General features: G+C 45.9%; 1 protein-coding gene across 1 annotated transcript in view; it reads right to left on the reverse strand.

The window, feature by feature from the left end:
- The window catches only part of F8 (coagulation factor VIII), a 68,255-nt gene that overhangs the window by 11,574 nt on the left and 40,908 nt on the right, over positions 1-15,773 (reverse strand). Inside the window, exons 13-20 of the mRNA XM_081179167.1 lie at positions 15,346-15,555; positions 12,895-13,827; positions 10,857-12,612; positions 9,844-10,009; positions 7,914-8,126; positions 5,203-5,431; positions 4,053-4,235; positions 589-712 (exon numbers count right to left, since the gene is read on the reverse strand). Of these exons, the coding sequence (XP_081035293.1) occupies positions 589-712; positions 4,053-4,235; positions 5,203-5,431; positions 7,914-8,126; positions 9,844-10,009; positions 10,857-12,612; positions 12,895-13,827; positions 15,346-15,555 (3,814 nt within the window). The remainder of the gene's footprint in view (positions 1-588; positions 713-4,052; positions 4,236-5,202; positions 5,432-7,913; positions 8,127-9,843; positions 10,010-10,856; positions 12,613-12,894; positions 13,828-15,345; positions 15,556-15,773) is intronic.

The following is a 15,773-nucleotide window of genomic DNA, read 5'->3' on the forward strand; positions in this document are numbered from 1 at the left end:
TGAAGCTTTTCCAAAACTTCCCCGACACTGTGCTTCGCAAGACGAAAAAAATCGCAAGACGACAAAACTCGCGGAACGAATTAATTTCGTCTTGCGAGGCACCACTGTAATTCAAAATTGTCTGCACTGACTAGCAACAACTCTCCAGGGTTTCAGCCAGGGGTTCTGTCCCAGCCCTACCTAGAGACACCAGGGATTGAAACTGGGACCTTCTGCAAGCAAAGCAGATGCTCTATCAATAAGCAACAGCCAATTCCCCATTACCTGCTGTAAAATGCAACAGAACAGCATTCTCCCTTTCATCTCTTCACCCATTACAAATGTTCTTTTAAGTGTATCCTGACCTGCTCTTTGCCTGATTGCCACGAGGAACAAATGTGAGCTTTATGTTGAAAGCAGCTTTCAGTCCAACTTCCAGATGTGTGAGGGTTGATCAACCACTAGAGCTAAGTGGTAAAAATCTGGATCTTAGGAATGTATTGTCACTCCTTTTATGTCTTTTTCAGAAACATAACACAGAGAAACTGAGATCTGAGCCTGTTCCTATCCGTGAATCAAAGTGCCAGGAAGAAGAATGTCATGCTTTGCTACTCACGCTGGTCGTACACTAGGAAGAAGGCACTCATCCCAGCCTGCTCATGCTCAGCAACCATACATTCCACCTGCCAAATCCCAGGGTGGGATGGGCTCATTTCCACTGTCTCAAAGGCACCTGCAACCAGAAGGGGGAAAGAATGTCAGCTGGTTATTCACTACTGGGTGCTGAACACTAGAGGAAGGAAAGAAGAGTTTTGCATGTGAGTTAAGGTTGATCATTGGAGACTCTCCTTGTGAAGAGGGTGGTCCTTCAGAATGAAGTGATGTTACATGCAAATGCAGGTTCTTTGTCTAAGAGAAACAGCTTTAAGAGGTGTTATAACAATCCTAAGGTCTCAAATATAAAATAAATGTTCATAAATGTACAAGGCAAACACATACATAAGTATATAAACCATGTGTCTGAAATAGTACAGGAGAGCAATCCTGAAGCCATTTTGACTCTCCCAGTGACCTCAGATATTCCTCTGAAGTAAGGGAGGAAAATGGGGAAAGCCTTCCCATTGTCTTTTTGCTTACAAATCCTGTTTTAAAGGGTGTATTTGTGTATAAGTTCAGAATAGAGTAGTTATTTTCTGAACTTAAAAATGGAAAGCATAATGCTGGTGGTCAACAAAAGAGGTTTAAAGACTGTCTCGAGGCAAATTTTAAAAAAATTTGTATAAACACCAACAATTGGGAAACACTTGCCTGCGAGCGCTTCAGTTGGAGAACAGCCTTTACCAAAGGTGTCATGGGCTTTGAAGACACTCGAACTCAGGACACAAGGGAGAAAGGTGCTAAGAGGAAGGCATGCTTGGCAAATCCACACCGTGATCAACTCCCACCCAGAAACCAATGTCCCCACTGTGGAAGGACGTGTGGATCCAGAATTGCCCTCCATAGTTACTTATGGACTCATTGATAAAACCGTGTTTATGGAAGACAATCTTACTCAGCTACGAGTGATTGCCAAAGAAGAAGATTTGTGTATGAATAGGGTGAGCCTGTGACCTGGATTCAGGAACTAAAGTATTAACCATCTCAAAAAGAATGGCCAGGCTGTCCAGGTAATACAATCAGTGACCATTATCAAGTATCCTGGCAAACAGGATTTCTGTTGTAGATCACCTCCTCTGCTGTATACATCCTTCTGTGATGTATGTATGATGCTTCGGGGGGGTGGTCTTGGGCTACAGATTGGGCAGTTTCAAAAGTCTATATAAGGGTTTGTGCATCATTGTTCAGGGTTCTCTCTCCTCCCTCCTGTGTGTGGGGTTGCAAAAGTACTTTTCTATTGCAATAGAGATCAGGCTTACTAGGCACTTTGCTTCTCAATATACTCTGGTTGGCCTCTGTTATTTTCTCCTACAGATAGGGAACCCACTTAAGAACTTCATATGGGCTCTTGGATACCCCATAAGGGAAAAGGAGAAGTTTTTTCTTATAACAGAGGGAATGATATTGAGTGGAGAAAGGGAGAGAAAGAGGGAGTGCTTCACCCTTTCTCCTCCTGCCACTTTGCCAAGCAGCCTTGCTGCACACTCGTGTTCAAAAATCACTTCTGCAGCATTTTGAGCTCTACAGTTGAACAAGGAATCTGCAGAAGAGAGGATTTAGCAGGGATGTAGCACTCCTTTCCCCAGGCTACTCACAATTGCTGTTTCCTAAGGGTGTGTGTGTTTGTGTGTGTGTGGTAGAACTCTGGTAGAACTGGAGTTAAGATCACAGAAAGCTGTTTTATACAACATCAGTACTGTATTATCTGCACTGACTAGCAGCAACTCTCCATAATTTCAGACACGGGGCATTCCCAGCTGTAACCTGGCGAGGCTGGGGATTGAACCTTCTGATTATTATTATTTTTTAAAAGATGCTCTACCACTGAGCTACACAGCCTTCCACGTAGCTACAGTCCATTCTGTCAGCTTCAGTTACAGTACATGTTGTGGGCAAGTTAGCCTTTGGGAGACTCTCTCTGGGATATGATAAAGAACGTTCAAAGTATGTGTGAAAGCTGGAGAGAGCAGCCACCTAGTTTACATGGGTGCTGTTGGGGCTTCAGCATTGCCTATGTCTATCCATGTTTATTCTGCTAGTTAAAAAACCAGCAACAGATTCAAATGTGTAAAGTGGATGGTACCATATTATACCTGTTGTTACCTGTCACCCTAATCTCCAAGTAGTGAGAGAGACTCCAGGGTACTTACCCAGGGTTCAGTTTCCTTGGAATGAAGGTCAGCAGAGATTGTGGTGCCTTTAGCACATATGGTTTCATTTACGTATATACATATAGGATGGAGGGGCTCTACAGCATTAATACTGCAACAGCTATTGCATCCCAATTAATATTCCATGAGAGCCCCAAAGTCTAGCATGCAGCAAGCATGTTTTCTAGCTTGCTTCCAGCTCTCTCCCACATGCAACTCTGGCTATTGTCTTCCTATGTAGCAGCTAGGAGAAGGAGGTGAGGGAAAGGCCCTTCCATTGGTTCTATGGCACAGAGCAACACTTTTGGTTATGCCAGATGATAGTGCTTAACTAGCCAGCCAAAGCCATTACCTTGACAAAAGAACTAACTTGGCAAATTTCCCCTTATATATTCTACCCTCAGATACAGGATCCTAAGTTTTGAAGGGTAACCAGGGTTTCACGCAGACTGGACCCCCCCCCCCAAAAAAAAAACCCCACATAACATTATATTAGAGATGTCAAAAATGGGTGAGTCTAAAGTCTCCCAGTCCTTACTTGGAGGGAAGGAACTGAGGAATATGATCTACATTTCCAAATGTTGCAACACAGTTCTTGGCTATCTTTAAATGTGTTTTGAAAGAAAATAGTCTCCAGTGTCCCTTCTAACTCTTAAGGGCTATATTAGAGTTGTTGCTCAGAGCAGTAACCACTGAAGTCAATGGAAATGACTAACCTAGGTCCATTAATTTCAATGGGCCAACTTAGGGTACAGAAAAGTTGGATATGGCCCTAAAATTCTACAATGATGAATCTGAAGAACTGTGTTCTGCTAAGCCCTGGTTTAAGTTAAGCATGATCTAAGCTAAGCATGATTTAGCATGATTCTGTACATGGCTTCTACTTGATTTATTGTTATCATTATTACATTTATATCCCACCTTTCCTACAAGGAGCTCAAGATGGCATACCTTGTTCTACCCCTCCTCAGTTCTATCCTCACAACAAACCTGTGGGGTAGGTTAGGCTGAGAGGGGGTGACTGGGCCAGGTTCATCCGGTGAGCTACATGGTCCAGTTGGGATTTGAACCCTGGTTTCCCAGATCCAATCCAACATTCTAACTGCTGGACTACACTGACTCTCTACTGCTCTATGTGTCCTCTAGTGCTATAAAAGAGGCACTGGCTGTTGAGCTCTTTCCCCCTGAGGATATTCCATAGTATTCCAAAGGCAGAAATAAGCTGGCAAGAAGGTTATGTATAAAGACATCCATTTCATAGCTTACCAGGATAGAGGTTGTAGACTCCTAAGCGGTACTCCTGGGCCGTTCGGATGGTAAAGACTTGCCCATGGAAGTGGACAGAGTGGATGTCTTTGGCACCTCCTACATTCAACAGATACCACCGCACCCTCTGGTGCTGACCCATCACTAGTCCTGGTAGACTGTCTCTGACATAACCATTGATAGCTGGAGAACAGAGAGAAGAAAAGAAGAAGGAAAATCAGAATGGGGAAAAGGAAGAGCAAAAGCCTTATGTATGCAGTTGTTTTCCACTGTTCGGATATATATACATTTGTTTTCATATGAAACAATTCTTATATAGTCAATTGTTTTCATATAAAACAAAACAAAGCAGTATATACAAAAGCAGCAAATACCATATATCCCACACTTTCCTTGTTGCAAAAAGCCCAATTCCCTATGTTTTGAAAATCCAAATAGGAGAGTTACATTGATTGCATAGGGAATCTCAACTGCAGGGCAACAGCAGTTGAAGGAAAACAGGTGGAATTAAGGGATGCACAAGGGATTCACAATCCACATTAAGCTGGGGTATGGACAGGCCCTAAGAGCTCTGAATCAACTTTAATTGCACAGCCTCCTAGTGGTGCAGCAGTAAAGCTGCTAGGACATTTGCAAAGCTAAGCAGTGTCTGGTGTGGTTTCAAACTGGATGAGGGTGGCAGTGTGTTGAGATTCCTGCATTGCAGCGGTTTGGACTAGATGACCCTAGGGGGTCTCTTCAACTCTACGATTCTATTATTTGTCTGCCCCAGCTGCAAGAAAACATGTCTGTCCCATAAGTCTCTACAGTAACTCTCCAATGGATTGACTTTACCCCCAAAGGCGCACTCTTCCATTGACTTTCTAGACAGACGGATGCCAACACAATTCTATGAATCTGAATTTACTGGAATGTGATTGAAAATAGCGTCAGGAAGAGCCATTGGGTGTTCTCCTCTGAAAAGGCTCCATCTTATACAGCCACCTTCTGCAGATCACACAGCAGAGGGACACAGAGCAGAGCTTCCATCAACAATTTGAGTAGATTTACTTGGGAGAAGGCAGGGATTTCCATCACATCTCTCCTTGCCCCAGTGCCAATTATACTGGGAGCATGGAAAGAGACGAAGAGGTGGTAAGGAGGTTATTACCATAGAAAGAATTGCTTGCTTTAAAGGCAGGATCATCTGTCTGGATGTGGCAGGGATGCAGACAGTTCCTCTCAAGGTTCTCAGCAAAATACCAGCTCTTGGTCTCATCAAAGATGGTGAAGAGCAAGGAGAATTCCTGGACAGCCAGCTGCCTTCTGTATGCTGTGCTCAGTACTCCAGGCCGGCAGATAATCAGAGGTCCAACAAGACCAGAGTGTAGGTCTTTCTCCTAGAATTAAAAATTGAGGGCAGGTGGAAGTGAGGCGTATCAGTTCCTGTACCCCAGCAGCACTGCAAATACAGAAATCACCAATACGGTGCTCTCCAAGACATTGCTGGACTACAATTCCCATCATCCCTGACCACTGGCCATGCTGGCTAGGGCTGATAGGGTGTTGGAGTCCAGCAATAACAGGATGGCATCATGTTGGCTACCCCCAGCTTAGAGTCATGTTCATGCCATGTCAACCTGGATTATGAGGCTAAGAAGCCTCACCTTTTAATGGGGATTAGACAGGTTCCTGGAGAATAAAGCTTCCCCTCCTTTGTGACCAGTATACAGGGGATGTAAAAAAAAGAAAGAATTGCAAGCTAGCTACTTTTCTGTGGGCCTACTTACAAGTCTAGTATAAAAACTGAAATCTCAGAAGTCAGATCCAGTTATAGCTATGCAAAGCTGACGCGTATGAAGCTCTCATCCCTACTCTTCCTTCCCTTTCTTTGCTCCCTTCCCTTTCTCTGCCACAACAGCACGTTCCATTTAATTATTTCCTCAGATGGGCTGCAATCCTTACTATATATATTAAGCAGGACAAGGCCACTTTCACATCAGATGTAATTTTCAAAGTCCTCCCTTTGCGCCCATGCCACTTAGAATGGGAGCATGGAAAGCAAAGGGGATGCTGATGGAAGTAACAAGGACAATTATGTCCTAGAGCCATAAGTGGCAAACTTCCTCAAATGTCTTAACTAAACAGATGAGGAGTTGCAGTTATGGAAAGGGAACCACAAGGTGTTGCTCAGTGGGAGACTACGTGCTTTGCACACATGGCATTCTATGTTCAAGCCAGGTAAGCCTGGGAAGGGCTTCTGCCTGAAGTCTTGAAAAGCAACATTCTGTGACCTGAGTAGGAATGGGGAAATCTGCTGGTTTTGATTTTCCCAGCCTTGAGTTTAGTTCTCTACATTTCCACATCTCTCTCTGTGTGTGTGTGTGTACTAAAATATACGCACTAAAATACTGATGAATATTATATAAAATGTCATCATGAATATTTATCAGTATTTTAGTGCAAATCTCCCCTAAAATACACATTTTGTTTGTAATTTTTGTCTAAAAAATTAAATAATTTTTGCATTTAAATCCATCTTCAAATGCAAACTGAATCAATTTTTTCCATCCTTAGTCATGACTGATCTCCTCTCTTGACAAGAGAACATGCAGACCTTCCCTCTGAGAGAACTCAGGGAACAAGAAAAAAAGAGCCTTTTCAAGTGTGGCCCCCTGCCTGTGGAATGCTCTTCCAAGTGAGGCCTGTTGCAGCCATTGACATCCTTTGGTGTTGCATTAAGACTTTCCCCTTCAACTAAGCATTGGATGGAATTTGATCCAGCTGAGTTTAATGCTGTTCTTGATAAGTTCACCCCATCCCATAGAAGCTGGTGTTTTAATGTATTAATTTGGTTGCTTACCGTATTTGTCGCCCTATAGGACGCACTTTTCCCCCTCCAAAAATGAAGGGGAAATGTGTGTGCATCCTATGGGGCGAATGCAGGCTTTCGCTGAAGCCTGGAGAGCGAGAGGCGTCAGTGCGTACCGACCCCTCTCGCTCTCCAGGCTTCAGGAAGCTATCCGCAAGCCTTGCGAGCCCGGGAGGAGTTGCTGCCGGGCTCGCAAGGCTTGCGGGCGGCAGCCTGCAGCGCAAAGCACGGGGCGCCCTCTGGAGAACGCCCGTGCTTTGCGCAGGTGTTGGCAAGCCTTGAGCACCCGGGGGAACTCCCCCCGGGCGCACAAGGCTTGCGGGCAGCAGCCTGCAGCCCGGAGCACCCTCCGGAGGACGCCCCGTGCTTCGCGCAGGTGTCCGGAAGCCTTGCGCGCCCGGGGGAACTCCCCCTGGGCGCGCAAGGCTTGCGGGCGGCAGCCTACAGCCCAGAGCATGGGGCGCCCTCCGGAGGATGCCCCGTGCTTCGCGCAGGTGTCTGCAAGCCTTGCATGCCCGGGAGGAGTTGCCGCCGGGCTCGCAAGGCTTGCAGATAGCAGCCTGTTCTGGTGGCTGGGGTCGGGGGAAGCTCGGGCTTCCCCCGCCCCAGCCTCGCGGCGGGGGGGGGGACACTAATTTTTTTTTATTCATTCCCCCCCAAAAAAAGACAAGGTGCCTCCTATGGGCTGGTGCGCCCTATAGGGCGAAAAATACGGTATATTTTGTTGGAGTATTTTTTTATGATGGTAGCTGTTTTTAACAATTCTGTATGCTTTCAAACTTGATCTAAGTTGCCTGGAGATAGCCTTGTGTTAAAGGACAATCAAATCAAATCATCAGTATGCAGATATAATTTGCTTGTTTTGCACATTAAGTTTCATCAGCTTGCAAGAAGAGACTTTGCTTTTTAATCTTTGCAAGGTGCCCGCTGTTAGGTCTGGCCAGCCCTCTTGTCATGGCCCACGAAATGCCCTGATACAAACAGCAGGAGAGCATGCATTACCCACTTACCAGGCTAATACTGGAGAAATATGCCCATGCCTTGCAGTCAAACTCATTGGCTGTAGGAGCCATGTGTGACAACACCTTGATGGAGTAATCTCGGACCTCGCCAGGCTGCACAGAGTCCTGGATGGGCTGCTCTACTTCCTCCCCATTTCCTTCATAGGGCAGCAGGTTAGAATGGAATGAATACGGGCGGGAAGCCAGATTCTTGAAAGTCACCTGGGTGAAGGGAGGGAAGAACAGGTGTAAAGAGGAGAGTTAACTTTTGGGAAGGGGGATAAAGAACAAAGACAACTCAAGCTGTTCTTTACTCTATTGGGGTCATCACCTTTTAAGCTGGAAGACTATAGGCCCAGTGCTGGCTTGGGTTGGTGGGAGTTGTAGCCCAAAATGCCTGGAGGCCACCAGGTTGAGGAAGGCTGATCTGAGCCAAAACTACCAAGGTAACCCTGGGGGCCTGGCCCCGTTGGGCATATTACTAGCCCTCTCCCTAAATGATCAGCTTTTTTAAAAAAGTACCTTGCCCTTTTACATATGGATATATTAATGCAGAAATCTGCCCAATCACTCACCAAGAAGAATTGTAATTAAATAACTTTTTTTAAAAAAAGAAGTAATCTTACACAGGTAACTGTAATGACTCCCTGCCCCCCACCGCATCCATAGACCTTCTTCCTATACATGACCAGCCCAAGACATTTCGCTGCTTGAGATGAAAGACAAGGTGATGTCCCATTTCACATACAAAAGCCAATTGAACTGGCAGCTGACACTGGAGATGAAAAAGTGTCCTGTTGGGCATCTGACAGCAGGCTAGCTTAGTGGCACGGGGCAGTTCATGTGGCACATACAGTTCTGCCATCCAAAGTTTTGTCTGCTGCCTCATTTTTCCTAATGGTAGAGCAGACCCTGACTCCTTAACACAAAGTGTGTGGCTACTAACCTGTTATGGACAATCAAACTGGCTCAAGGTCTGAAGGAGCCCTGGGCTGTGTCCTTGTCTCTATCAGTGCAAAACTGCCAAGTGTCTCAGAAAAAAACCGGGACATCCTGGTTTTTGGAGTGAGATTGTGGTGACCATTTTGGGTGCCGCGCTCTCGCCCTGGAAAAAGCACTTTTCCTAGGGCAAGATTGTAGCATGGGTCACATGAATCGACAGGGAGCACATCCTGGAAGACATGCATCCCTGTTTTTGAAATGAAAATGTTGGACAGTATGTCTGTGGGATGCTGATCAGTGCCAAGTGGCTGGGTCTAGTTGCCATTTCAATTCTTAACAGAGCCCCAGAGCAAAGCTCTGTCAAGGGCATTGTAGGGAATTTAAGTGGCAAGCACTGGGCCCTTACTAGGTGGCTGGGGTCCTTGCAGTTGCCTAAGAATTCCAGGTGCTGACATCAGGCTTCTCTTACAATGATATGAGCTGGACATGATATGTAAGGTAAAATGCAGACCTAAACAAATGGAATATGTAGAGGGAGGATAGACTATTTTTGTTTTTATAATCCCACTTTGGGACGTGGGTGGCGCTGTGGGTAAAACCTCAGCGCCTAGGACTTGCCGATCGCATGGTCGGCGGCTCAAATCCCCGTGGCGGGGTGCGCTCCCGTCGTTCGGTCCCAGCTCCTGCCCACCTAGCAGTTCGAAAGCACCTCCGGGTGCAAGTAGATAAATAGGGACCGCTTACCAGCGGGAAGGTAAATGGCATTCCGTGTGCTGCGCTGGCTCGCCAGATGCAGCTTGTCACGCTGGCCACGTGACCCAGAAGTGTCTGCGGACAGCACTGGCTCCCGGCCTATAGAGTGAGATGAGCGCACAACCCTAGAGTCTGGCAAGACTGGCCCGTATGGGCAGGGGTACCTTTACCTTTACCAATCCCACTTTAAGTATGAGAGATGACACCCTCCAGCATTTCCCGTATTTAATATTGAGTGTCTCACCATGATGACATCATCAACCTGTGCTCGGATGTATGGTCCCAAGATGCCCAAGTGTTCTTCCAATTCTCCACGGACCTGTGGCTGAGTGAAAGAGCTGTCCAGGTACTCTCGGTAAACTACTTTCTTGTACTGCCTGGATGGCTTCTTCCAGCTGTTTTTCAGATTCCTGTGAAAACATAAGAGGCTGGTGTGGTCAAGTACAGACTTTTTTTTTGGAAGACGCTGCAGACTAGCATTTCTATATGGAACTGCCTTGCAATCCAACATCATCTAGGGCAGAGAAAGGGTGTTGTGCAACATTTATCCACCCTGTCCCCTAATATTTCATGGTTGCAACTTTCTGCTGTCCCAAAATCCAACAGATAGGTCACCATTTCACATATGTGCCCATGCACTGTGCAGCTCTAAAGAACACTGAGACAATATATACACATACAGTAGGTCTCAGTTCAGGTCCTTAATCTGCTGTAAGGCTCAGGATGCAATCCTGGGTCATCACCATCTCTCAGCTTAACCGACCTTACAAAGCGGTTGTGAAAATTAACAAGCTGGGGAGGCGCTATGTATGCTGCCCTGTGCTGCTTGGTGGAAGGGTGGGATACAAATGTAATATTCAACTTTTTTTTAATTAAATGCTCTTAACAAGGATGATTATGAGGAAACTACATTGCCATTTCAGAAAGTTTCAATACAGCATCAGCCAAAAGCCTTTCCCTCTTCCTCCTCACATCACCTCTGATCTTTGGAGGTAAATGTTTGGAGGTAAAATCTCAGGATCATCTCAAATAAGCTCACTGGTCTAGATCAGCCTTCCTCAGCCTTGGGACTCCAGATGTCATTGGACTACATCTCCCATCATCTCCAACCACTGGAACATGCTGGCTGGGGATGATGGGAACTTATTCTAAGGTCAGCACAATCCTGGGACCCAACATGGGAAATGGCTGCTCTAGAGAGCATTGCGGCTTATGAATTTCTAGCCCCACAGTCCCCAAATGCTGGGCAGAACTTACTTGTCTCTTAGATATGGTGAAGATGTATGGTTCCCATAATCCCACATCACCTCCACTGCAGCAATGAAGTACTGTCGGACTCTGCCAGTGAAAGTACGTGGATCCTGGTCATCTTCCCCATATATATCAAACTCTTGCTTGTCCTCAGAATTGCTGTAATCATCATAGTCAGATGCTCGATTCAGAGTCTTTGAGGAGTTTGTCACCATAGATCCTTTGAGGTTGGTCGGTGCCATGGAGACCTCCATATGGACCTTGGCTCCTGAGGTCCTACTCTCACCTTTGCTAAATCCATGCACTGGGGCTCCAATTTCTTCTACTCTTTTCCTCCTTTCAAATTTTTGAATATTGCCACTTATGGAACGAACGTCCCCTCCTTCGCTATGGATTTCCTTTTGTCTATCTGCTTCCTCCCACAGCTGCTCTTGAAAGGGAAGATTGTCAGCTAGGTGACCTTGAGAGTCCAGATTGTTTTCTGCTGAGGCCCATCTTTCAGAAGTTTCAGTCTTCTCCCTTTTTATTTCTGGATCACTGTGAGTCATAACAGGAACCTCTGGAGTTGCAGGAAGTCCAGCCTCATTTGTCTGACTGGGGGTCTTATGGAGAACAGAGCCAGCACCTTTGAGTTGTCCTCCTGCAAAGAAAGTGGGGGCCAATCCAGGTTTGGCTTCCATAATACTGTGCCCAAGAGTTCCAGAAATGGTGTCAGCTGCACCCCCTACATCCTCTACTTCGTGAGACAAACTGGCTCCTCTCCAAGTCTGCTGGGAATCAGGAAAGTTCGGGGCGTGTGGGGCTGGACTGGACTGGACTGAGGTGAACAGAGAAGATGAAGCAGTTGTCTTGCCAAGTGTGGTTGCTTGTTGGTTTCTTGTAGCCCCATCTGCCAAAGGTGCCTTTATTATAGAAGCCTTGGCCTTATTGTTTAACTTGAAGAAGTTACCATTGAGCAAAGCCTGAGCTCTTTCTTCAGCTTTTCCAGAACTCTTCATTTCCCTTGCTGGTACAGCATGTCTTTCTTCCAACGTTGCCTGGTGTGATTTCAGAGACCTCTTTTCCAAGTGACCACCACATCCATGAGGACCCAGATGACAGGGCTGCAACCTCATCCCATCTGATGACTTTTCATGGCTCTGAATTTCTGGTTCTGGTTGTAGCTTTATCTCCCCCTTTCTTACAAACTCTTTAGAATTTGTGTCATTTCCCAGGTCAACTAGCTGTGATGGAGGTGACTCCACTTGATGAAAAGCATCCTCTTTTTCTGATAAACCTGTTTTAGGAAGCAACAAACTACCCAGAAATCCATGGGAATTTGGGTTCCAGATTCTGTTGGCGGTGGCATCAACAATGAGCAAAGCTTTATTTTCTTTCCCCCCAAAATCCTTGTTTTGGCTAGTTTCTTGGAAACCTTCTTGGAGTGCTGAGCCGTCTGGTCTTTGACTAGTGTGAAATGGATGCGTAGAGAATCTATCATTACTCTCCAGAATGTCATTAGTATAGTCAGACTTCTCTAGAATATTTGGATTGCTAGTTGGGTTGTTTGGAGCCACTTGCTCACCATCCTGTGCAAATAAAGAAGCATGTTCATTCAAATTATCTGGGCCTCTAGTAGCTGTGTCAACAACCTCTGTCTCATGACCCTGAAAACGCTTTGCTGGAGGCGTTGGCTCATGCACTTTGTCATGAGAGGCTGTACGTGCACTATTTTTGCCAGGAAGGAAGTCTTCACTTACAGATGTAAAAGGGCCTTGACTTCCTATAGTTGCAGTGGATTGCTCAACACCTTTTTTTCTAGTATGTAATGATTCTCTTGATGTAAATGATTCATTCCCTTGGACAGTTGCCTTACGAGATGAGTAGCTTGTAGAAGCTTGAAAGGTTGTGCCATAGCTCTGTGATACCATGTTTTCAGCTCCAGGGTTACTTTCTAATCTTGGTGGACCAGTGTTTTGACTGTCCAGTGACATGTGCTGAATAAGTGGCTTACTTTTCAAGTCATCTAATGATGCAGAGGTATTACTCATGTTAAAGAAAGTACCCTTATCCATAAGGGATATTTGCAGTCCTACTTTCTCATTCAACGTTGTATCTGGCATCAATGATACAGCGTTCTGTCCTTCAACTGTGTTAACATCTTCAAGCGAAGCTCTTTCATAAAATCTGGAATCTGGATATACTTCATTTTGTTGTGTTAAATTATCATCAGTTTTAAGAGGGAGCCTTTTCACATTCAATGTCAGTCTTTCTGCAAGGCCCATCCCATCCTGCAACCCCTTTGACTGAATGCTGGTAACATAGTCTTCAGGAATTGCCTCCACCTTTTCCAATGGAGGGGCTGAATGAGGCTTCATGATCTCCACTGCCTCCTGTTTATCTGATTTCTCTTGGACCATCCAAGCTCCTTCAAGTGGGCTGAATGTCCCAAAGGGAAGAGTCTCGTTACCCAGACTGGTTGCAGTTTCTAACACACTCTTATTAAGATGAGACTCTTTCCATGAGAGAGAAGAGTTTCCTGTGAAAGAATGCTGTTGGAAACTTTGCTTGAGTATAGATGATGGTTCTTCTTCTGCTGGGAAGGCATCACTGGGCTTAACGAGGTCGTCTTGGGAAGAAGGTAAAGAAATGTTATCTTGATATAAGGACTCTCCAGGAGGCGATGGCAAGTCAGTAGGATTCTTTTTCTTGTTTAATTTAAAAAGCTTATTGGCTTCACGACAAGGAGCCAAATGGTGGTTGGTCTTCTGCATTTCATTTTCTGCATCTCCATGCTTCTTTAGGCAAGGCTGGATAGGCCTGTTTTTCCTGGGGAAGCCTCTTGGTTGCAAGACATTGGCTTCATTTAGTTCACCTTCTGGTATTAATTCATAAGAGTAATCATACTCCATTTCATTGGAGCATTTGGAAACAGTGAACGTGGCTCTCATTCCTTGCCTCCTGAAGTCTGGGTTCAAGCATCCCAATATCCATGTGCCTGTCTCAGGTAAAAGGATTGAAGGAAAAAATGAGATCAATATTGGCAATAAAGCACAGGGGCTTTCTCTCTTTCTGCTCGGTTAGGGGTACCACAACCAGAAGGGGTAGGACCAGTAACACTCTCTCTCAAAATTCAAAATGTGTCGATGAATTCAAAGAGGCTGACTGCTGGGTTACCAGGTCCCGACAGACAATGTGTAGACCTCTTTTACTGAGAACAGAGGCAGCCTGGGAAGGGACAGAGCAGACCCCACTATCCTACTGTATGCATGAGACAATGGATAATAGGTAACATAACCAGTGCCCTGCAGATGGAGTCTGACTTCCAGCCACACAGAGCCGACCCACCCATGAGGCAGGGTGAAGCGCCCACCTCAGGTGGCAAAAGTGTAATAGGCAGTGCTCTGCCCACCTTATCACTTCCAGTAGAAGTGGCCAGAGGGAGGTGTTTCAGCACCCACAGGTGGAGAAGCTTGAGTGGCAATGATTTATGGAATGCCCCAGCTGCTGCCAAGTTCAGTGAGAACTGGGGTGTTCCTGCATGCCACATTACTGCTTGGCTCCCCTGCTCCCTGGGGTGGAGAAGCTGAGCAGCATTGCTTTGAGGAGTGCTCTGGCTCCCGCCAAATTTGGCTAGAGCCAGGGCATTCCTGCATGCTATATTGTTGCTTGGCCACTCAGCAGAGAAGCTGAGTGACAATGCTTTGTGGAATACCCCAGCTCTTGTCACGTTTAGCAAGAGCCAGGATGTTCTGGAAGCAGAACTGGTGGTGAAATAGGACAGGCTGCCTCTGTCAGCCAGTAAGGCCATTGGTCAGGAGTAGTGCATACCTCTGAGTACCCCTTTAAAAATGCACTGGTCAGGGGATGATGTGAGATGCAGTGTAACAATGTTTGGAGGGCACAACGTTAGCTATGCCTGCAATAGATCAAGAGAAGGAACTCCTAAGCCTCTTTAAATGAGTCCATCCTCCTTAGTCATCCTCACTTTAACTCCTCTTTCAAGGAAAACAAAGCAGGACAGACATTAAATAATGTTAAAGGTTAGAGAAGCTGAGTCACTTTTTCATGTCAAATGACTTCTGGTGCTTAGGAAGAGATCAGATTTGGCATATTGTCTTAAGTAGCACGGGACGCGGGTAGCGCTGTGGTCTAAACCACTGAGCCTAGGGCTTGCCGATTGGAAGGTCAGCAGTTTGAATCCTCACGATGGGGTGAGCTCCCGTTGCTCGGTCCCAGCTCCTGCCAACCTAGTAGTTCGAAAGCATGCCAAAGTGCAAGTAGATAAATAAGTACCACTCCGGCAGGAAGATAAACAGTGTTTCCGTGCGCTGCTCTGGTTTTGCCAGAAGCGGCTTAGTCATGCTGGCCACATGACCCAGAAAAACTGTCCGCAGACAAATGGCTCCCTCAGCCAGTAAAGCGAGATGAGCGCCGCAACCCCAGAGTCGTTCGCAACTGGACTTAACTGTCAGGCGTACCTTTACCTTTACCTTAAGTAGCACATCTAACTCACCTGGTTTCTCCATGGACATGAAGACAGTCTCTCCAGAGAGGGGAAAGAGCGTGAGGGTCTCTTCAAAGACTGTGTTGTGCTGAAAAGTATTCCCGGAGAAGAAGACGGACAGAAACTCAGTCTGGGAACCTACACTGAGGATGTACCAATACACAACTTTGTTTTGGCAAATCTTGAAGTGCAGATTATCAAAAACATAGCCATTTATACCTGTAAGAGAAGTGAGATGGGGAGAATGCCATGGACATCCAGGTCACAGGGTGGACTGAGGCCAAAAGAAGAGTTTCAAAAACAAACAGATGAGGATTAAAATAATAGAGTCCTGGAATCCCTAAAGACTATTTTAAAAGTAGCTGCTAGTTTTTGGAAAGCACATGGGTGGAGTAAGAGTGCTCAGTGCCTCCCTGCAACACAACAATAGTGCATTA

Source organism: Podarcis bocagei (assembly GCF_964188305.1).
Source record: "Podarcis bocagei genome assembly, chromosome: Z".
NCBI classification, from domain to species: Eukaryota; Metazoa; Chordata; class Lepidosauria; order Squamata; family Lacertidae; genus Podarcis; species Podarcis bocagei.